Here is a 23,176-nt window from a genome sequence, read left to right on the forward strand (position 1 = left end):
TCTTAGATGTGATGGTCTGGCATGGGAATAAAAACTATTTGTATGTTAAGACTGTATGTTTGCTCTTCTTTCCTCATTTTTAAAACATATGGAACATTTTTTAAAAGATTTTATTTATTCATGAGACAGAGAGAGAGAGAGAGAGGCAGAGACACAGGCAGAGGGAGAAGCAGGCTCCATGCAGGGAGCCCGATGCAGGACTCGATCCCGGGTCTCCAGGATCAGGCCCTGGACCAAAGGCAGCGCTAAACCGTTGAGCCACCCGGGCTGCCCCATCACTCATTTTCAACAATTACCAACATAGGGCCAATCTGATCTCCCTGTATCCCCCATTCCCCATCCCTAGATTATTTTGAAGAAAATTGGTAGATCCAATTTTAGTGATATTAATGAGGCCCCAGGAAAGAACCTGACAGTGCCAAAGCTTGAGCTTTGAGAAGAACAGTGCCCTATGTGAGCAGCCCCTGGACACTCCTCCGGATGGGGCATGGAGGGACTCTCTTGCTGATGGAGATGACTAGATCTCCACATTCATCTACAGGTAAACTGAGTCAGGCACCTTTAGGATTCAATAACTGTTGTTCCTTGAATTTAAAAGGGCTCTCTCAGGATTTCTGGGGTGCTGGTGCATAATTCCAGCAAGGCCATAGGGGGCACCTTGGGAGGCTCAGTCCATTGGGTGTCTGCCTTTGGCTCAGGTCATGATGCCAGGATCCTGAGACTGAGCCCTACATTGGGCTCCCTGCTTAGTGCTTCCCCTCTCCCTCTGCTCCTCCCTATGTCCCTGTGCGCTCTCATTCTCTATCTCTCTCAAATAAATGAATAAAATCTTTCAAAAAAATTTTAAAAAGACAGAGGAGCTCTATCAGGATTTCTGGGGTCCTGTTTCATAATGCCAGGGTCCTGATCATAGTGTCCGTGGAGGATGAACCCACGGCCAGACCTCAGGAAGCCCAACGTCCTTGCCAAACATCAGGATGTGACTCAAGAGGAGAGGTGGGAGACAGGCTCTCTCCACTGAAGACAAGGCTTGCACCCCACTCAGGAGGCCTGCCCTGAATCATGGCAAGGGCTTCCTGTCATTTCCTTGGCACAAGGGCTGAGTCACTTCCTCAAGCAGAGTACAAGGTGTCTCATGCATTTGAGTCAGCTGCACGAAGATGCTTCTGGAATCCACAAGCAGCTCCTGAGCTCCTGGCCTGAGCTGGTGCGTGACTGGAGCGCCCTTGCTTCTCAGCTCTCAGCACCTGCCGGGCGAGAGCCACTGCGGCCGCAAGACACCAGATGGCACTGGAGCGCCGGGTTCCCTGGAGCGCCCAGGTACAGCGTCCCCTTCGCGACGGAGATAATGACCATGACTAAGGCTTCCCACGCACTCTCCGCAGGCCAGGAGCAGCCTCCGTGCTCCCCTGGCCAGGCTGTCGGGGAGCTCCCAGAGTTCACCCCAACCCGCGGCTGAGGCCGCTGAGCGAGTTCCCCGGGGACCTTGCCCTCCGACCCCGGAATGATGAGCTGGGATCCGAACCACAAACTGTCGGGCTCCAGAGCGCAGCCTCTGGCAGCAGGGCTGGCCTGCCCGGGCATCCTGCCTGAGCCCTGTGCTGCTTGTGGGGGTCGAGGACCTCTGGTGCCCCCTGCCCGGGACCCCTTCCCTCTAAGGGTCAGCACGCGCTCTGGCCCTGGGGCACTCTGGTTCACTGTGGGGGGGGGGGGGGGGACGACCCTTGCGCATCCAGAGCCCGGACATGGCGGGCCGAGAGGCAGATGCCAAAGCTGCACACGTCTCGGGTTGTGCCGGCCTGGCCCCGGAGGACTGCGCAGCTTTCATCTCAATTGATGACACGTGGTTTAAACCTCAAAAAGCACAAAAGGCACAGCAAGGCCTCCTCTGCCCCACACTGTATCCAGACACGCTTCCTCTTCGCCACACGTGACCATGAGAGCTGCTGCTTGCACGCCTGTCCGGGGCAATTTTATGTGTATGTCAGTGACACGCCCCCCAACATACATATTTACGTGTGAGTGTGTGTGTGTGTGTGTGTGTGTGTGTATTCCCCTTTCTCCCCTACCGTCCACACCAGAGGAGTCCACCACCCTATCCAGTCTTGCTATTTCCTCATCATGCAGAGCTGGGAGCCCACAGAGTTCGGGGGCTCCTGGCAGGCTGCCCTTGCGGCCCCTGTGCACTCTCAGCCCCGCTCCCACAGTCTGCTCAAGGGAGTCCCAGGCCTGGTCACTTGCTCCCAGGGCCTGCCGGCATCCTGATGCACCAGCCTGCTGCTCGGAGGCTGCTTGGCCGGGGGGCGGGGGGGGGGGGGGGGCTATGGCCGGGCTACCCCTGGAGCCCTCCGGGCTGTTCTCAGAAAGGCTGCGCTGGGCCTGGAGGCGGACGGGGTGTAAGCTGTTCCTCCAGGTCATTGCTCCTATTCTACGGTATTCTCTCTCCGTCCCTCTACTGCCATCAGAGTTCTTGGTCCCCTCCACTCCTCCCTCCCACTAATCCTGTCCTTCACCCCACTCCTAGGGTTGTGTCAAAACCTCTGTCATATCTGAGAGCTCTGCTCCAATAGGGTCTCAAAGTTAAGGACCCTGCACCCCAAAGCACCCTACCTTTCCAGCTCACTCTTCATATCATGACTCCAAAAATTCTTCAGCCTCCCTGGGACTCACCTACATCTCACTCCCCTACGTTGTCTGTAGCCTAACTTCCTTTCTTCATTGGCTTAGTCAATGGTCCATCACTTGGTTATGCCCTTGTTACCCTCTGAACTCCCCTACCACCTCTCTCCATGTCCCCTGTTGTCAGCGCCTCCTGACTCTGCTCCAGCCCTCCACTGACTCTGGGCCTGCCCCCAGGCAGCTGAGCATAGCTGGAGAAATCACCCAACGCACCTTGGGACCCTGGACGAGCTCTATAACCTCCCTATGTGTCAATTTCCCCACGTGCAAAATGCAAGAATAACCCCTGCCCCGAGGGTCACTGGGACTTTAAATGGGCTGAAGCACCCCCATTATGAAACACGGGGTTGTTCTCAGTACCTACTAACTGGGAAATAGCATGCTTTCTGAGGCGTGAAGCAGGAGGAAGTGTCCCGCTTGGGACCCGCAGGTGGCAGCTGCACCGTGCTGGCCTGGCCGACTGCACCGCACACCGTGGCCCTGAGCGCACATGGGAGGAGAGCTCCCGCGGTGAGGGGCGCCTCACCACCTTCTCTGCTGCCAGCGTGCGCGCCCACGGGCTGGCCCTCGTCTCCCCTCCTCCTCGCTCCTCCGCTTGGACACTGGGTCCCACCTCTCTTGCTCATTCAAGGACTCTGGTCCCCTCCACCAATAGCACTGACTTCCCAGTCTTTGCTGGATTTTTACAAAGCGTATGATTTCACGGTTTTTAGCACATCACACAACTGTGCAGCCATTAGCACAAGCGATTTTAGGACGTCTTCATCACCCCAAAAAGAAAGCCCATACCCCGCATTCATCTCCCAACCTCCCCGCAAACCCAGCCCTAAGCAACCACTAGTCTACTTTCTGTCTCCACAGTTTTTGCCTATTCTGGACATTTCACATTAACAGGATCACACAATGTGTGGTCTTTTGTGACTGGCCTCTTCACTCAGTGTACTGTGCTTGGGGTACATCCACGCTATAGCACGTCTGGACTTCATTCCCATTTATGGCCTAATAATATTCCATCAGATAAACATACTACTCTTGATTTTTCCGTTCAACAGTTCATTTGAGTTGCTTCTACTTTTTGGCCGTTGTCAATAATGCTGCCACAAACGTTTGTGTACAAGTTTTTGTGTGAACGTGTTTTTGGTTCTCTTGGAGATGTGCCTAGGAGTGGAATTGCTGGATTGTACACTAACTCTGTCTGACCTCTCGAGGAGCTGGCGGGCTGTTTTCCAAAGCAGCTGCCCCAGTCCACCTTCCCTCCAGCAGTGTATGATGGATTTTTGTTATCATTGTGCAAAGTTCTGAAATAACACCCTTGATCCCATGTTTCCACCCATTTCTCATTTCTCACTCCCCTTGATAGCAAAACTCCTGAAAACAGGTGGTCTTTACCACTTGTCTCCAATTCCTCATGTCCCATTTTCCCTTGAACCCACCACTCTCAGACTTTGTCCCCAAAACAGCTCTTGTGGAGCTCACCAGGGACCCCTCTGCTGCCAGGTGTACTGCTCATTTCTCAGTGCTCATTGCCTAACCTCTCAGCAGCTTCGGACTTGGCTGGCCACTCCCTCCTTAAAGTAGTTTCTTTGCTTTACCTCTGGGATCAATGTATCCATGTCTCTGTCCTCCTCCTCTTCTTCCTCCTCCTCCTTCTCCCACATTGGCTACTCTTCCCCCAACCTCTAAATGTTGGTTCCTGGTGCTCAGGGCTCAGCTTTCTTCTCCTTCTCACTGTCCACAGCTTTAAATTCTCTGATTCTCAAATTTCTATCTCCACCTGACCTGCAGATTCATCTGTCCAACTGCCTACTCACATCTCCACCTGGATATCTCTCAGACATTTTAGACCTGCCATGGCCCAAACAAGTAGTCTTGAACCTGTTCCTCTTACCATCTGCCCTTGTCTCCATAAATGTCAAGCCCATGCTTCTAGGCACTCAGGCAAAAGACCTTGGAGTCATCCTTTTTTTTTTTTTAATAAATTAATTTTTATTGGTGTTCAATTTACCAACATACAGAAAAACACCCAGTGCTCATCCCGTCAAGTGTCCACCTCAGTGCCTGTCACCCATTCCCCCCCACCCCCCGCCCTCCTCCCCTTCCACCACCCCTAGTTCGTTTCCCAGAGTTAGGAGTCTTTATGTTCTGTCTCCCTTCCTGATATTTCCCACACATTTCTTTTCCCTTCCTTTATATTCCCTTTCACTATTATTTATGTTCCCCAAATGAATGAGAACATACACTGTTTGTCCTTCTCCGATTGACTTACTTCACTCAGCATAATACTTGGAGTCATCCTTGATCGTTCTTTCTCTCTCCCCTCACGTCCAATCCAACAACAAATCTTGTTGACCCTACTTCCTAAATATATCCCCAATCCGACCGCTTCTTATCACTCCCACTGCCATCACCTGGGCTCAAATTGCAGTCACCGCTCACCTGCATGAATTCTAGAACCTGGATGGCTCCAAGGATGGAGCCTTCTGGTATGTCTTCCTGTTCCACCCATGCCCCCTCAGATTCTCTATGGCAGCCAGAGGTATCCTTCAAAGACGGAAGTCAGATCAAGTTGCTTCTCTGCTCAAAACCTGTAATGGCTCCCATATCACCATGAGTAAACACCAAAGTCCTACCTGGCTCACAAGACCCTCATAACCTGGCTCCCACTAGCCCCTTGAACACATGTCCTTATGCCTTTCCCCTCCTGTTCTAGATTCATTAGTCTCCTTGAACTAGATGCCAGACATATCCAAGGCCTTTTTGTTTATTGCCTCCTCCGGAATAGAATGTGCTCCTTCCACATATCCGCACAGCCTGCTCCCCCACTTCCCACGTCTTCACTCAAATGCCACTTTCTCAAGGAGGCCTTCCTTGAACACTATCTGAAGCAATCCCCTCTCTGGTATCCCTAATCCTCCTTTCTCTGCTGTATTTTTTCTTCTTAGCAACACCACCCAAAAACTCCTTAATCTTATATTGTCTGTCTCCCTAAAATATAAGATCCCTGAAGGCCAGGAAGTTTGTCTACTTGGTTCATAGCTGGATCCCAGAACCGGACCCACACCAGAACCCAGAACATAACAGGCATCCAGTGAACCTTTGCTTAATGAAGGGATAAATGAATGATGGTCATTCAAGTTGTTTTCAATCTTTTGCCACCAAAACATACACTGTAATGATCAGTATTGTGCACAGATCAGTTTGTTTTTGAGTGAATATATCTGTAGGACAAATACCTGGAAATGGAATTGCTGGGCCAAAATACATGAACAGTTTTAATTTTGATAAACATTTTCCAAAAGTTTTGGTGATTAGAAGTCTACGACTTTGTGCTGAGCAAGTTACATAGTGAATTCTGTGGCACTCCATGCTGACCCAGGGTTTCACTGGAGGGAAAGTAATCAGGAGAGAAGATGCCTGAGGAACCCAACCAAGAACTTAACTAGCCATCAACATGAATTACTGTCCCATCAAAGATGCTAGCGAGTCATCATGGTATCCTGGCCACACTGCATTTGTCACGGGCACAGTGACTGCTTGAGGGCATGGACTGAAAGGCCAGATATAGTTTATATTATTTCTATGTTGGAAGACTTTATAAGAGGACATTCGGCATATCTATGCAGAGCCTGTGCTTTTTATCAAGCAGATTTGGAGATGCCCTAGCTAAAAATCTCCTTGGACTCTGTCATGGTTGCCAAATGGCATGACCCCTGAGGATTTTATTCACATTGTGGTCAGTATAAATGGAGCAGTGCACAGCCTGGGTAGCTGTGTGCAATGACCTTAGCATTTATATTCCCTCTTAGCATTCTATGGTACTGTTCTGGGTGAAGAACTTGAAATAGTTCCAGGGTTCATCATATCGCGCTAATCCTGTACTGGAACAGTCAGAGCTCTGCAACAGTGGTCTGCCATGTATGGACAGTTGGATGACTGTTTCTGAGAGGGGGCCCACCTTTTCTGTGGATGACTTGGAGGACTTTGTCCTCCTCCAAGGAGCCTCACCCAGCCATCATTACTGGCTTTACCTGCAGCATAGGCCGTGAAAGGGATCCTTGATGGAAGGGTTTGGCCTTGGAGGCCCTTAGGCCTGTCCTTCCCTGCGCATCACATCCATCTAAGGTCAAGGGAGAGAGCTGCCCATAGAACTGCTCAGTAAGCAAGATCTCGAGATGAGCCCACAGGCTTCTATCCAGCCTGAAAGTCATAAGAGCTAGATGGGCCGGAGACCACACTGCTGGGTCTTGATAATCTGGCTCCTCTAGGGCCTTCTGGGTTGGATTTCTTTAAACTTCACCTCAGGGAGGTCCTGGATCCTGCAAATGCTAAAGTGGCATCACACCATCTCCTGAACATCCAGGACAAGATTCTGGACACGAGCGTCCTCTGTTGTTCAAAGTGTACATCAACCATCTCACGTCCATCTGCTCGGCAAAACTGGAAGTCCAACAAACACAGACTGGTGGGAGTGCTGACCATTGCCACCACTTTGAAGAGCAATTTGGCCACCATCTAGTAAAACTGAAGGTATGCATACCCTCTGAGGTAGCAATTCTACTCCTAAGCACAGACACCCTAGAGAAAACTGTGCACATGAAAGCCTGTGTAATAGTGTTTACTGTAGCATTACTGGCAATGGTGAAAGCTGGAAACAACATAAATGATCATTAACTAGACACAAAACAAAGCTTAGTGCTACGGCGGACTACTATACAGCGGGAAGATGGAGCACTAGAGCTACAAACAGTACTATAAATAAATCTCAACAGGGTTGAACAATAATAAAAGCTAAAGCAAGTCACAGAAAGTTGCATATACTACAATGCTACTTACGTAAAGTTTAAGAGTGAGCATAAATGCTATTGGTTGTTTAGGCATACACATATATGGATTACAAGTTCTAAAAAAGGTATTAGGAGGATAAATCCCACATTCAGATTAGTGCTTATCTTTGGAGGAGGAAAGAAACAGGACTGGGGCAAGCTATCAGGGCACTTTCATGCCTCTGTAATTTTTTTACGGCCTCTCAAATATTTATTATAATATAGGTGTGTTTTAAAGAGTGCCTGAATCAAATGGGGGAGTGGTTCTGTGGGTGCTGGCCCCAGAAACCCATCTCATGAATCCATTCCGTACTGGGCTCTCTCGACAGGGATGCCACCAAGGGGCCTGCCCCGTCTGGAGACCTGTGTGAATCTCCCCATTTATGAACATCTCCAGAGTATACAGTTTCCTCACAAAGTCCAGTAAAGTGTAACTGAAAGACTCAAGGGAAAACATGAGATTGATCATCATTCTAGAAATACAGCTGAAGTACTTTATAAAAACCACTGGCTTTCTTCTCATGGCCGTTTTCCCTTAAATGTATGAGGTTTGCATTTTTTCTTCTTTGTCAGACATCACATGTTCACAACCTCCTTATGCCAGCCACGTGGCTTGGGAGGCACACTCATGGCTCAGGAGATCCATGTGCTCTTCCTAGAGTGGACCTCTGTGGTTGTGAACCTCAGATGTTATAGCCAAGAATGCTGGGGGCCAAGGCAATTGCTATCTGATGAATACGAGTGGTGGGTGTCTTACCCATTGCCATCCCCCCATCAGAGGCTGTTCCCAGCTGCAAAGCAGAGCTGGGAAGGAACAGGGATTTCAAACCCCATTAAATCTGGATTCTTCTTCCTGTGTCATCTGTGTGACCCTTCTGGGTGAGCACTGGTGTGGGTGAGCACATGTGGACATGGCACTGTTGAGAGCCAAGGTTGGGGGCCTCAAGATGGTGGAGTTCTGACCCGTGCCCATTGCTGGCTGCTCACTGATGAGCTGGCATTTGGAGGTGGACCTCCCCAGCCTTCCCAGCTGGGGTTACCAAGGTACATTGCTTTGGGATGTACCTTGAAGTGCATCTCCACCTTGAAGAGCACCTTGAAATCCCCTTATTCCTCAGGGGAATGGCTCAGGCAGCCGTAGCCATGGCCAGGGGAGGTAGGGAGGCAAGGCCACATGGTGGCAAAGATCATCATTAAGAATCCTGTCTGTACACCTCAGGATGCCTGCGGCCCTGCCAAAGCCCTGTGAAATGTGCCCAGTGGTCCCTCACGGGGCTCCTAGGGGGATGTAGTGAGAGAAGATGTGGATGGATTTGGTAAGGACAAGGTCACGACCCACCTGGTCTATTATCCTGAATAAAACTGTAACACTCTTCCCTGATTTGGGTACTAGCTGGGATTCCCAGCAGGGAGATGCCTTTTCTTAGGCATCTTCTTGATTCCTGCTGTCACAAATGCACTGATGACACCCACCACTGCTCCCTGCCCCCGTGCCCCAGCCAAACCTGCCTTCCCACTGCAGCCTCAAGTGTGCCCAATGCTTTTCCACACTTGCTCCTTCAATTCCTTTGACTGCAATGTTCAAATGCCATTCATTGAAATAGGATCCACTCCCAGCTCATCCCCTCTCGGAAGCCTTTCCCGATTTCCCCCAAATGGATGCGAGGTCCCTCTCTTTGGAACCTTGAGGGCAGGGCCCACGCTCCCTTCCCCGGTACATGCCTCCAGGGGCCCGTGGCGACTGCCTGACATGTAACAGGCCCTCATGAGCACTAAGCTGCAGGACACTAGCCAGGCCCGGTGGAGCCGTCAGTGCCCCCCAGACACTTACCTTGGGGGTGAACATGTGCAGGATGCCATCAACGGCCCCTCGCAGCAGCAGCCCCCGGACCAGGAAGCAGATGAGCACCACATAGGGGAATAGGGAGCTGAAATACATCACCTACAGAGAGGACAGGAACCCACCGTGGGGCAGAGTGCCTCCTGCGGCTGGCACCCCCCCACAGCTGGGGCATCCCCCTCCCTGCGCACAGCTGGGCAGCCTCCTCTGATGGCAGCAGAAAGAAAAGCCCTGGAACCCCCGGGCACAGGGCCAAACCCACCACACGCCCGGCACTGAGCCAAGGCAGAAGCAGGAGCACAGACGAGCTGGAGTCAGCCTGGCTGTGCCGGGGGCTGGCTTCCTCCTTTCAAGAGCTGGCAAGGCTGGGCCTACAGCCTCCGCACCCCCAACGGCTGCCAAAGGGGGCGAGGAAGCGGCTCCTCTCCCCGCCTCACTTCTTCATGTCTCATGCCTGCTTTCCCATCCCTGACTCCAGTGGGCTCCCCGAGGACTCCCCTGTCCTTAGAGCTCCTCCGACGGAAGGCACCCGGGAGGTTACAGGCATGGCTCCCAAGCCAAAACATCAGAAAAGGTCCTGCCTCTTGTGATTATACACTGTGTGCCGTTTTCTAGCATGTGGATTCCTTGCACATTTCTGTATCCCCATGTGCCTGGTAGAGAGCCACACACGAAGGAGATGCTCACAGAATATTCGCTGTGCCAAAACAAATCAAGAGGGCTGTTTGGACAGGATGGTACTGAAGGTCCACAAGCGTGTGTGTCCAGAGCTGCAGCACTAGAGTTCGATCCTGGCTCTACCATTTAGCCACCACATGACCTTGAGCTATTCACTTAACCTCTGTGTGCCTCCATTTGCTCATCTATAAATAGGTATAAGGCTTCCTAACTCATAAGGCTATTGTAGACCAAAAGCATTCGTACATGTGGCCGTGCCTGGTTAAGTGCCATCAAGTGTCAGCTACTGTTGTGGCCCGTGGAGAGGGAACAGGTGGTGGCCAAGAACACTCTACCTTCCCAACACTTAGCTTCCTTGCTCAAGAAGTCCGTTATGGAGCCTGGAGCCTCAGACAGATCAAGGCTCTAGTTCCAGCTCTGGGATTGATTGGCTGTGTCATGTCAGGTGAGGGGCTTCACTGCTTTGGGCCTCAGTTTCCTCATCTGTAGAATGAGTGAATTGAGCCACAAGGTCTCTCATGTCCTTTCCATCCCTGGTAGCCCATGAGTACTGGTACCTGACAAGGAAGAAAGGGGGTCTGAGCTGCTGGGAGGTGTGTGGAGGTGTGTGGGCTGCGCCCTGAGCGAGCAGTGGAGAGCCAACATCAGACGCCCCAAGGCCCCTTCACTCACAGCACCCATCTGCTCAAGGCACCATTGAGTTTACATGTGGTGAGCTACTGGTTTTCACGAAAAAGTGCCCAGAAGAGACTCTTCTGGGGTGTGTGCTTGGGAACCTAAGGAGCTAGGATCTAGATGAATGTCCCTGGGTCCGCACTCCTAGCTTGCTCTCTCTACAAAGTCTGCAGTGCGGGCCTGAGGTATCGGAGCAGAGGTGACCGGGGGTCAGAGCCCTGATTTTCCACAAGCCCACTCCTAGCCACTCCTGGTGGGCTGTTCACAGGGAACAATAACGCGGCAGTGACACTCCCATCGCCTCCACGGGGGGCCTGCGTCGTCCTCCCGGACCACCCAGAGGCCAAGCCCACTCAACAGACCCTGCCTGGCGTAGCCCAGGGTCCTCAGCCCCCTGCCTCCCACAGGCTCTTGCAGCAACCCGTACGGGTCTGACTCCCTTCCTGACTCACCTTCCCCGAGGACTGGATGCCCTTGACGACGGCCATGCCCACGATGCTCCAGGCCACCAGGAGGCACAGGGTCATCTTCCAGTTGAGGCCCCCACTCTCCGAGATGGAGTTGGAGATGTCCAAGGCCTCTCGGTACCAGAAGTAGGTAGTGGCTGAGCTCTTCTCACACTCTGCCTCCACCACTGGAATAGGAGCAAAGGCCATGGCCTCAGGTGGGGCTGCGGGGCCGTCTCCTCTGTTTGACCCCCATCCAGGGCAGCAGTGGGTGGGCGGCTGGCTGAGTGTGGGTGGCAGGGAGGTACTGTGCTCCTTCTGGGCTAGCCAGCCTCCGGCAGACCCTGAGGACCCCAGATGGGGCTCCAGATGGGCCTGGGAGGCTTCAGGACACATGGATCTGGCTAAATTAACACACATGCATCCCTACCCGCCTCCACGCCTGGAGGACAGCCAGGATAGGCAGCACTGGTCTCAAGCTCCTTGGGACAGGTCCTGACATGGGAGCCAGACATATGGTTTCCCATCCCAGATCCTTGGTTAAATGAGTGGTGCAAACACAGGGACGTCACTTCTGGACCTCAGTTTACCCATCTGTGAGGTGGGATAAGTCACTTAGCCTTTTGTAAGACTGGCATACAAATTAAGGCTGTTTCCAGATAGGATGGTGCTACAGTAACACAGGATCATTGATAATGACTAAACAAGAGTCACAGTTTCCAGAGTTTTCCCTATACTCATTTCATTCGATCCCCCTAAGAACTCTATGGGATCGGTTGGTAAGGGCCATCAGAATGGGAAATGAGGATCAGAGAGGGTAGGTATCTTGTTCAAGGTGACACAGCAAGTCCCAAATCTGTGCTTGAGCCTCTCAGTCTCCTCCAGCCCCTCCTGGGACAGGCTGGCTGGGGTCCCCAGGTGGTCATACTCAGGGGGTCTCATACTTGCCTGCCATAGTCCCATTCCTGATGACAGGACATTCACTCCAGGGCAGCGGGTACTGGAAAGACTTGAAGAAGTAGAAGATGCTCCACCCGATGATCACATTATAATACAGCCCAACAAAGAGGCAGACCTGAGGACAATGGGCCACAGTGGTGGGGGTAGGGGTCACAAGGCCACAGGCAACTCTACCCCACCCCGACTCCCCATCCAAGGCAGAGGCTCAGGCAGACCAGACCGCACAGACTCTTGCAGAAGGCGGATGAGGATGAGGAGGAGGAGGGATGAGGCATGGGCGCTGAGGGTCTCCTCCTAATCCTCTGCTCATCTGGTATTCAGACAATCCACGAAGGAATGTTTCAGATATTAAAGATCCCTCCTTTAAGCAATGAACTCTTAAAATGTTAATCCTTTCCAGTTTGAAATTCTTCTAAGATGCTTAAAGCATCTCCCCATCATTTCCTGATGACTCAGGATTACCATTCCAGAGCTGCCCTCCGGGGCTATAGAGGCCTGCACAGCTTTTGCCCCTGTAGACAACAGGCAGTGCTCCCGGGGTTTTGTCGATGCTTCTTATTGGTTTCTTGTGCCCTCCCTCCTCTCAGGACACCACTCTCTCTTTGGTACCAGCAGCAGCAGCCTGTCGCCCAAAAGATGTCACTTCTTGTGTCTTGGAAACACGATCACCTACCTTGGTAGAATTATATTTGAAATAGGGATGCATAGTTTCGGACTGAGAGTCCAAGAGGTTTCTCAGGAAGCAGTGCTTTTACGCACGGGGATTTCCTACATCCGCTGGGGGCTGGGGATGCTGAGAGGCCCCTCCACCTCCAGGGTCCCAGCTCTGGTATGCTGACCACTAGGCGAGCCGGGCGGGCTTGCTGCCTGGATTTCACCCGAGCCCTGGTGTGCAGGAGCAGACACTCCTCCGGCACACCTTAACGGGAGTACAGAGGGAGAAGGGCGCCCACTTCTTTTACTTGGGTGCGTTCCGGCCGAGTGGAGCCCCTTTCACACTCGTGTACACACACGGCCAGCCCCAGCAGAGGATGCTGCGTCTAGCCGTGGCAACCTGAGCAGAGATGATTACCCAGCAGGACTCCGGGAGCTACACAGACCCTTCCCTGGTCTCTGCCTGAGGCAAGCTTGGCCTGGCCGTGCTGCCAGGCCTAACAGAATCCTTGGTCCCTTCCAGAAGCAGGTGTGAGCAGGGGCGCCCGTGTGCTTTGCCCTTAAGAGAAGCTCAGTTTCCTTCCCTAGAGAGCTAAGCAGAGCCTGACCTCCAGCCCCGTGAACGAGCCTCACAGAGTTCCCCACCCAGCCAGTGGGGTATCCCTGGCTCCCACTGTTCCAAAGCCTCACCCCTTCTGGGTCAGCCCCGCACTCTTGTCCGAAACCTTCTCCAACTCTATTCCTGTGCCTCAGGGCTGCCTTTTCCTGTGCCACACACTTGCCCAATTCAAATACTCTTCAATCAAGGAAAGAGGAAGAACTGCCCTTGCGGGGAGCTGATGGGTCAGTAAGCAGACAGAGCTATCCAGGAGGGTCCACGTGTCCCCAGAGAACTCCGGCTGAGATGTCTCAGCCTTTCCTCCTTGGTAGCAATTCCAAATATCATATCTTGCCTCAGGCAGTGTAGCCAACTTTCAATGGAGGAAATATGCGGCCCTGAGACACCAGCTGGAAGCAATTCTCATGCAGAGGGTCTCCCTCCCTGCTCTTGACCCAAGACTCTGGTCTGCAAACCTCGGACCTGAGAGCAGCCCCTCTGCCTGCTGGTTAGTGCCCAGTGCTGGCCCCCGACTCACTATGCAGCTAGAGAAGCCGATGCCCCCCAGGCGGGGGCACACGTAGTGCCACACACCAATGCTGCCGCGGCGGATCCTCTGGCCCACAGCCAGCTCCAAGAAGAAGAGTGGGATCCCGATGATGATCAACAGCACAAGGTAGGGCACCAGGTAGGCACCTGGGGAGGAGAGAGGATGTCAGAGGAATGCACAGCACCCAGGGTAAGGGAGGACAGCCATGTCCTACAGTCTTGTCCACATCTCTGACCACCCTCAAACTGTGACCAGTCCTTGGGCTCCTCCTCCAGGAAGGCCCCGGCTTATACATGTGACCCACAACGCACTGGCCACCCAGACGTCCCTTGACTCCCCTGATCTGAAATGCTACGGGAGGACTGCTCACAAGATTAGATTCAGAGACAGACAGATGCCATACTGTCTCGGGAATCCACACGTCGAGTCACGCAGACCAGCTCGCCTCCTAACATACTCTGTGGACACCTGTTCACACTCCCTCCAGCCCACAGAGAAGCAACCCCAGATGGAGGTGGAGTGGGCCCTGATCACTCCAGAGGCACAGACCCCAGGCACGGCCTTCCCCGCATCTGAAACCGAAGCCAGCGTGGCAGACCTGGCAGCTCCAGGGAAGCAGAGCTTGGAAGCTCTCCAGGGAGAGGGTCTGACCAGCACCACCATTAATCTACAGCTAATTGGGAGGAACGAGAGAGGAATTAGCAGTTCAGAAAAGCATAGCCAGGAGGATGATAATGGATAGACAGAATGGATCTTGATAAAGATTCTGGATGATAAATTAAGCTCACTGTCCCTGGCCTCACTGCAGACACAATCGCAATTCCAAGTGACAGAGCGTTTAGCAGGAGAATTAAAATGGTGTCTGGACACAGACGAGTGATCTCTGCTGAGAGATGTGCCAGCAACCTAGTCCTGTTAGCAATGCCATCAGACAGCTCCAGACAGTCACCAGTGCCCTGATGGTCACCCAGTATCCCTCAGACCAAACCTTGCCAGCTGGGAGTATCCAGAAGACCCCCAGCCACGCACTGCTCTGCCCCCCCCCCCCCGTAACATGACAGTCCACATGTGTCCAATTTGCCAACAAACTCAGGGGATAGGGCATCTCCCGAGCACAAGACCCGGCACTTGGCAACAGTCAGCTGTTTATTGCAGGTCGACCCTGTGCCAGGCATGTGCAGTGGCGGGGGGCGGATTGGGGAGCAAAAGAAGGCACAATCAGTACAGCACTATCCCAGGAGAGCTCACAGTCTGGAAGGCAGGACCCTCAGCTTCACGTGAGCAATGTCAGCACATGTGTATACACACACACACGGACTCATCACAGAGGGCCGGCTGAGCACCCTGCACGCCAAGGGAGGGGTTGGGGTCCAAAAGCACTGATCAGGAAAGGCTTCCAGGGGCGCTAACCCATCCAGCCGTACACAGCAGCATCCAATTCATCAAGCATGCACATATACATGATCACACATACATATAACATCAACTTGTCACTAACAAGCAGTGCCAATCCTGGCCCCTAAAGGAGGGTGGGCCTGAAGGACTCCTGGTTCTCTCTCTTGGTCTTAAGTTTGGGGAAATGAAAGAGGAGACACATGACCTGCAGAAAGTCAAAGGGACACAGCCTCATCGGTTTTATATTTCAGCCATATACCCTTGGATGGGGCAAAAGGTGCAGGGAGATGGGTTTTGGGGTGTCTGAAGAGTAGGCTGGCATCTTCTGTGAAGGCTTCTCTCCTCTCCCCACAGCACCAGAGACAGCTTCCACCTATGTGCTGTCCAAAGAGTGGCCCTCAGCAAAGACCAGCCACGGGCAACCTGCCACCTGTCACTGGGGCCGGTGGCCTCAGTCAAGCTCAGGGCACGGACTTGGCGCAGCTCCCCTCACAGTGCCACGGCCCAGCCGCACACAGTGCTCAGGGGCTGTGGTCCAGGTGAGGATCTTTGGTTAGGTAGAGAGAGGTACTTTTTTCTTATCAACCCTTGTGTAAATCATTTGGAAATACACTCTCTACTACCTTCGAAAATACAACCTGGAGAAACAACTGGAATCCCTTTGATATTTCAGTGACTTGCGGGAACTTTGGGGTCCTCCGTCTGAACAGCTGGTAGCACTGCTCAGGGTGTCAGGAGGTTTTGCAGAACGTGGCTCTAAGAAGCTTGACTGTGGCATCTCTGAGGCCCCCTGGAGCCCTACAGTCTCCATCTAGGTCTGTACTCTGGGTCTTGCTTCCTGCAAATCCTGAGGTTATTTTTGGGATTTGAAAGACCACCTGGGGCTCAGCCTGTGGAGAAGCATACCGAGTAGGGGCTGAGATCCGGACCCTGGGGCCAAACCTTCTGGGCTTGAACCCTGGCTCTGCCACTTACTAGCTGTGTGACTTTGGGCCATTCCTTGATCTCTCTATGCCACTTTTTTTCATCTATATAAAGATGATGATAACATTCGGCAGAATCACATGAAACTGCTGGTATTGTGACCATTTTTGATTCAGAAAAACAGCCATTTCCCATGGTTCAATGCGACCCACTGCACAGGGCTGTTGTGAGGATTACGTGTTACTTACCCCCAGTCAGCACCTGATTTCATAAGAATCAACAGAAAAAAAAGGAAACTAAGACGATGCAGAATAAACTGTCAGCATTGAGTGGAGCTAAGCAGAGTTCCAGAACGCCCACCCAGATTTGAGCCAAGTTTGACCAGCTCCCCCATGGCTCAAAATCACAGAGCTTCTACTCTCTGTCCAAATAGTTTCCTCCTTCCTGTATATATATATATATATATGAAATAAGATCATTTGCCTCCTTCCAAAAAACTTAAGATGACCTGCCGTAAAACGTGTAGGATACAGGAGGCTAAAGGCAGAGATAAAAAGGGATTCTAGGAATCAGAGAGGATGGAAGAATGAGAGCAGGAATGAGGAATGGAGAGCTCCAAATACTGAGCCGCTAACAATGCTTTCCTGGGGGTTGTCTGGGCGTCTGGCGCCTGGACAATTGGCTGGTGGCACCGTGAACAGGAAAGCTCCGGCAAGACCACTGCCCTGGGAGCGTGTGTGGTGGGGAGAGGGACCCTGATTCAGCACCCAGTGCCCAGGCAGAGCTGATCATCTAAGCCACAGGGGTAAGGTTAGTGGTTCTCGGCTGGAGTCCCCAGATACGACACACCCTCTGAAGTCACTGTGGATGCTGCTTGTCAGCATCTCTCAGCACGTAAGAAAACCACACACTTGGATTTCTATCTCTGCTTTGGGCTGCTCTTCTAGCAACTCAGTGACCTGAGTCTGGCCATGCCATACAGACCGAAAGCTCTAAACGGCAGTTGCTGATTGATTGGGGTGGGGTTGGGGAAGATTTTTCAAAGCATGGAGAGTATATGGTAAATAGACCATGCTCTGGTGGAAGGTTACACCAGCTCAAATGGCATTCTCACTCCTGCCTTTCAACAGAAATGGGAAAGGTGGGGAAGTCTCCAGCCAGACTTGGCCTCTGGGCTGGAGGGAGTGTGTTCTGGAGAGGAGAGAGTGTCCCTGAATGGGGCTGCATCTCTAGGACAGGCTCCCTGGCCAGAGTCCCCTGGAGCAGAGGCAGAAGGAGTCAGGTTAAAATGCTGACAAAGCTGTGGCCACCCATCAGGCTGGAGTGAGGCAGTCCCAGGCCACGGGGACTCAGAGGCACAAGGACCTTCTGCTCCCTCAAATCACTTTCCCAGGACCAGATGTCCAAGCTTGTAAATGCCATTGTATTCAGCCCGCTAGGTTTTTCTGTTTGTTTTTTGTTAGTGTTCCCCTGGTTTCAAAACAAATTACCTTTGGAACTTTCCAGTCTGTCTCAGAGGGGCTGGGGGATAAAGCCCCAGGGGGCTGCTACCTATCCTGATGGCTGGAAGTGGTTAGTAAAAGGGGTTTGATACCGGGAGCAAGATCCCCTAGGTGGACTAAAACTCAAGGGGCAGCGTGAGGCCCCCTCCTCTCTGGGAGGCAGCAGCAGGCGTACTCAGACTCCCTGGCCAAGCTGTCCAGGTGAGAATCCTCACTTTGTCACTAGCAGTGTGACTTGAGCAAGTCATCTAATCTCTCTGTGCCTCAAAACTGACAGTCTCTACCATGAAGATAATAACTCCTTTCTCACATAGGTGTAGAGGGATCCGATGGTTGAACTGTATGAAATTGGTGTTTTGGTTATTACTAGATGCTCAGATACTAGCAGTTTCGTGCATTTCAGCCTAAGAGCCAGCAAGTGTTAAACAGTGCCTGGCACCTGCTAATAAGCATTTCATTACAATGGCCAACCACTGCTCCTCACTATGCGTCAGATACGGTGTGAAGCATTCTACATGTAAAGCTTGTTTAATCCTCCTAACGCTGCTGTGAGGCAGGATCTATCATTCCCATTTTACGGGTGAAGAACAGAGAGGTGCAGAGAGATCAAGCACCTTGCACGGGTTTGCAGGGTTGACTGGCTGCACTGGGGCTTGCCTGCAGGCGGTCCTAGGCCACAGCCCGTGTTCTGGTTATCATCACTCCTGACAGCCTCTTGGTAGCTGTTAACTATTGGCTATTTCTGGGGAGCCTTCCTCTAGAACCCTGAGCTCCACCCTACAAGAGCCTCGACTGCATATGCAAAGGGCTGTTCCTTCTCACCCCTCAGCCCGGCCTGTTTGCAGAGCACCCTGGGGGCAGGCAGGGCCGCCTCTTACCACCTCCATTTTTCTGGCACAGGTAGGGGAACCTCCAGATGTTGCCCAGGCCCACAGAGAACCCGATCTGGGCCAGGATGTACTGCAGTTTGCTGTTCCAGGCCGGCCGGTCCTCCGCATCCAGCTCCTCCTCTGCCGCCTTCTGCTTGCCGCCGGCCTCACCTGCCACATTCAGGATGCTCTGCTTGTAGTCCACCGGCTCCTCAAGGGCCAGCAGGTCGGCCACCGACTCCGTGACATGCTCACCGCTGTGCTCACGCTGGGTCACCTTGCTGTTCTTCGGCATTGGTGCCACTAGGGCCACACAGCCCTGCTTCCCAGCACTCAGAGAAGGTGACACTCTGCTGTTGTCAGCTCCTTCTCATCCAGGCACCTGCAAGAGTGACCAGGTGAACAGGAGAAGCTTAGTTGACCACAACAACTTGCTGACTACACCAGGGAGGTGGGGGGTGGGCAAGTGGATGCAAATCCCCTATCACTCTAGGGCACACACCTGGAGGCTGGGCAGTGGCAGCCTGGAATGTGGAGCTTGTCTTCCTCCCTGCCCCCCAGAGGAAACCCCCCAAGGACCTCAAAGTCTGCAGACTCAGTTCTCCCATAGCTGCTATCTGAGCATCACTGAAGGTAAAACTACTGGGGCAGAAGAGGCCAAACCAGACACCACACCCAAATTAAGGGCCATCTCCCATGGCACTGCCCCTGTCATCACTGCATAGACCAGAGTGCTCAGGACCCTTCCGAGGCCCCCCAGACCTCCCCTCACAGGGGTGCAGGTTGTGGCCAAGCCCAGCCCTCCTGAGCTCTTTGTAGCCAAACCATGGGGGGGGGGGGGGATGGCAGGGAAGCTGGGCTCTGCCTTCACCAGGGTCTTTCTTTTCAAAGTACAGTTCGTGGGGGATCCCTGAGTGGCTCAGCGATTTAGCGCCTGCCTTTGGCCCAGGGTGCGATCCTGGAGTCCCGGGATTAAGTCCCGCATCGGGCTCCCGGCATGGAGCCTGCTTCTCCCTCCTGTGTCTCTGCCTCTCTCTCTCTCTGTGTCTATCATGAATAAATAAATAAATAACTCTTTAAAAAAAAAAAGTACAGTTTGTGGGCCAGCAGCAGCACGGGGAGCTTGCTAGAGACGCAGAAGCCCGGGCCCATCCCCAGACCTACTGAATCAGTCTCTGTATTTTTACAGAACCCTCAGGTGATTCAGGGGACATTAATGCTTGCCAAAAAAAAAAAAGTTAGAGCTCTGACTTCGGGGGACCTGGAACCAGCCCCCGTGTCCCCTTCACTCCCCAGCAGGAGCTCTAACCAGGTCTGCTAAGGGTTCTGGCACCACAGCCCTGGAAGTGTTCGCTTAGTGCCAACAGATGCTGGGTCATCGCTCAGCACCCACATTGAGGGCCACGCTGCCGCCGAGAGAGCCAGTTCTCCATCCCAGCGACAGGACAGGCGACAGTCTTACAGCAGATCTTCTGTCTGCACAATGCAGGCGGGGCCAGCCCCCCCCCCCCCCCCGCACCGCCCCCCCCCCATTCCTCCTGCCAGCTTTCACGCTTTCCCTTAAAGAAATAAAGCACCAAGGAAACGAGTCCTTTGAAATCAAAAAGCTGCTATGTTTCAAAGCACCTCCTCCTTAAGGAGAGGTTGGAGGATTTAAAATTAAACACACACACACACACACACACACACACACATGGCCTGCAGGTGCCCTGCACTTTCTAGGGATGTAAATTACCCAGCTCTGTAATCGCTCACTGGGGGGAGGAGCTGCCTCTGGAAGCCCGCTGCCCGTAGGTGCCATCAAAACAGCATGGGCCAGGGCACTGCACAGAAGTAGCTTAGCCCAGGCCTCCTGGGTGACTCCAGTTACGACCCAAACTTCAAGGGGACCTGGCCAGCCAGATCCTGTTACCTGTGTAGTGATGCTGGGAGACCCGACAGATGCGGATGGCCCATGCTGGTCTGTGCGGTTAGCCAGCCCTCCCTGGGCCAAGCCATGGGCCACAGCAGCAGGTGACACCTCCCTGCCTTTCTCATCCAAGGGAGACAGTGAGTCTTTGGTGACTACCCCTTAGGCCCCAGGAGCAGTAAGGTCTTGGGCTTTGGAGTGACTGAGACAGAACCAGTCTGCCTAAAAGACCTCAGAATTCTCTAAAAGAAATGCAGCTCTCTGTTGGGACTCCACATTGGGTTCAGCTGAACGTTCCACTGTGTCCTGGAGGGAGTGTGTGTCTGCTGACCCTTCAGCCCTCTGCCTCCCTTGGCTGCGGGAGGAGGGGGGGCATGCTACATAAGGGAATGGTGCCCTCAGGGGTCACACAATGGGAGGCCTGTGCTCTTGCTTGGGCTGCCAGCATGAACCCCTCCCCCTTCCCCAGTCATCAGGTCCCTGTGCCCATGGCCCTCAAAGGCAGACAACCCAAGGCACATGCAAGGGCTGTCTGTCTGGCTACCCCATCTCCCCTGCATCTTCAAGAAGAGTTTTTATGAAAGACAGAAGTGGGAAGAAGGGTTGGGGTCCCTCTGGAGGCAGCAATCACCAGGGTTCCAGCTCGGAGCCTGTCTCTAGGTACTCTGCCCGCAGTGGAATCTGATCAGGACAATCTGCAGTGCATTAGGTATGATTTACTGCCCATTATCTCACAACTGAAGAAAACCGAAGGGGATTCCCGCAAGTCTGCAGAATTCATCCTGCTGCTGACCAACTGGAGGACACGCTTTCCCATAAATAGCCTAGAGAGTGGCAGCTCTGGTCACCAGCAGAGAAAGGGCTGCAGAGAGGGGACAAGCATCATTCAAACTAGGAGGACTCAAGGACAAAATTAGCACATTCTGGTAAAGCCAGGGAAGGATGCCCACAGCAGCATCTCAGAAACCACAGGTACCAGCCCAGCAGGGCTTCTTTCTTCCCAAGAGGTGTGTGAGAGCATCCTGCATCACAGGACGGGGGCCGGGGCCTTCTGTGCCATCAGGTTTGCAGGACGAAAAGTGCTGGGGCAAATTTGCAAGCAGGCGCACTGGGCTGGGCTGCAATCATGACTGGAACCTTCTGTGCCCAGGAACACGCTGGGTGACAACAGAGTCTGACACTTAGAATATTAAAGCTTGAGGGGCCCTGGCAATATTCTCATTTTCTAAATGAGAAAATTGAAGCCCGGGGAGAAATGGATTGCAAAAGGAAGAAACAGGAAGAAGATGGTGGTAGTGAGGGCAGGGGCTTTGTGGTCAGAGGGGCCTGAGTTCAAGAGCTCCCATTTCATACATTCATTCATTTACTGGGTGCCTTCCCCAGGCCAGGCTCTGTTCTACATGCCAGGGATGCAACAGCAAACAAAATGAGCAAAGTGTCTCCTCTGGGGGGTTTATATTTCTTGTGGAAGGGTCAGATGCCAATGAAGGAAAGAAACACACAGCGGCCGGTGGGGACGCATGATATAAAGAGAAATGACACAGGGGGGAGGGCAGTGTTGCAAGCAGGAGGGCCACTATTTTATGGTCTAAAAAGGCATTCCTGAGGAGGGGACATCTCTGCAAGATGTTCAGGAAAATGTGTGTCACATGAGTGAGCAATCGGACAAAATGGGAACGCTCAAGCCCTGTCCTGTCTTCAAAGGCCCTGCCCTCCACCTCCACCTCTGGGGCCCTTGCCCAGTGCGCAAGGGGGGCGGGCAGCCACTTCAATTATGCAGGTGTCGGTTCTCTCCAGGGTGAAACAGGGTCTACGTGATGACAGCTCCCCGCTCCCCAAGGGGGGCCACCTGTGGACTCCACGAGCGGACGCCTCCAAAGTGGCCGGCTCGGGGCCTGGCGCCAGGAGGGCCCCCGCTACCGGGAAGCCTTGCACTGTTTGCCTTGATTCACCGAAAAATACCTAAGCCCCCCATTTATATTACATATTAATCACATAAATGCCATTTCTCCTCAAGAAAAGCCAGAGTGAGTGTGCGGTGTAAGTGGGGTAGGGGTGGATGGCAGGTGAAGGTGCAGGGATGGGGTAGCCTTTGCCACCCACATCATCCCAGAAATGTCCGGCTTTTGTCAGCAGGATCTGGCCCCCCCACCCCGAGGCTCCTAGGTGGCACCCCACGACGCCCAGCCCGAGCCCCCCTCACCCGGGCCACAGGGAAGCAGAGGAAGGTCTGCTGAGTGCCAGCTCTTCGGTGTAAAAATGCGAATCTCACTACTCACGGCGCCACAGCCCCATATTAAAGCCTAGCAACCTCTGCAGTGGCCCCCCAGGCCCCTCGTCAGCAGTGGCCCCCCGGCCCATCTCATTGGGAGTGGCACCCTGGCTCCCCTCATCGGGAGTGGCCCCCCTGGCCTCCCTCGTTGGCAGTGGCTCCATGGCCCCCCTCGTCGGCAGTGGCCCCCCTGCCCCTCTGGGATAGCTTGGAGCCATCAGGTCTCTGCTCAGCCTCGGGGTGGTTGGACGTGGGGCGCTGCTCAGAAGCCGGGCCACGCAGCTCCGGGCCCAGCTCTGCGCCCAGTAGCTGCCTAGCCGGCAAGTGGCCTGGGGTCTCAGGGCTCCGTGGCCCAGCTGTCAAAGGAGGACAGCAGTGCCCACCCTACAGAGCTGCGCGGAA

At 53.3% G+C, this 23,176-nt stretch overlaps 1 protein-coding gene across 1 annotated transcript in view; it reads right to left on the reverse strand.

Annotated features, from left to right (window-relative positions):
- Positions 1–23,176, reverse strand: part of SLC6A17 (solute carrier family 6 member 17) — a 49,888-nt gene that overhangs the window by 14,422 nt on the left and 12,290 nt on the right. Inside the window, exons 2-6 of the mRNA XM_041750231.1 lie at positions 18,603–18,975; positions 13,892–14,049; positions 12,090–12,216; positions 11,148–11,329; positions 9,334–9,444 (exon numbers count right to left, since the gene is read on the reverse strand). Of these exons, the coding sequence (XP_041606165.1) occupies positions 9,334–9,444; positions 11,148–11,329; positions 12,090–12,216; positions 13,892–14,049; positions 18,603–18,888 (864 nt within the window). The 5' untranslated portion in view covers positions 18,889–18,975. The remainder of the gene's footprint in view (positions 1–9,333; positions 9,445–11,147; positions 11,330–12,089; positions 12,217–13,891; positions 14,050–18,602; positions 18,976–23,176) is intronic.

The sequence above is a fragment of the Vulpes lagopus genome, chromosome 3 (assembly GCF_018345385.1).
Source record: "Vulpes lagopus strain Blue_001 chromosome 3, ASM1834538v1, whole genome shotgun sequence".
Taxonomy (NCBI): Eukaryota; Metazoa; Chordata; class Mammalia; order Carnivora; family Canidae; genus Vulpes; species Vulpes lagopus.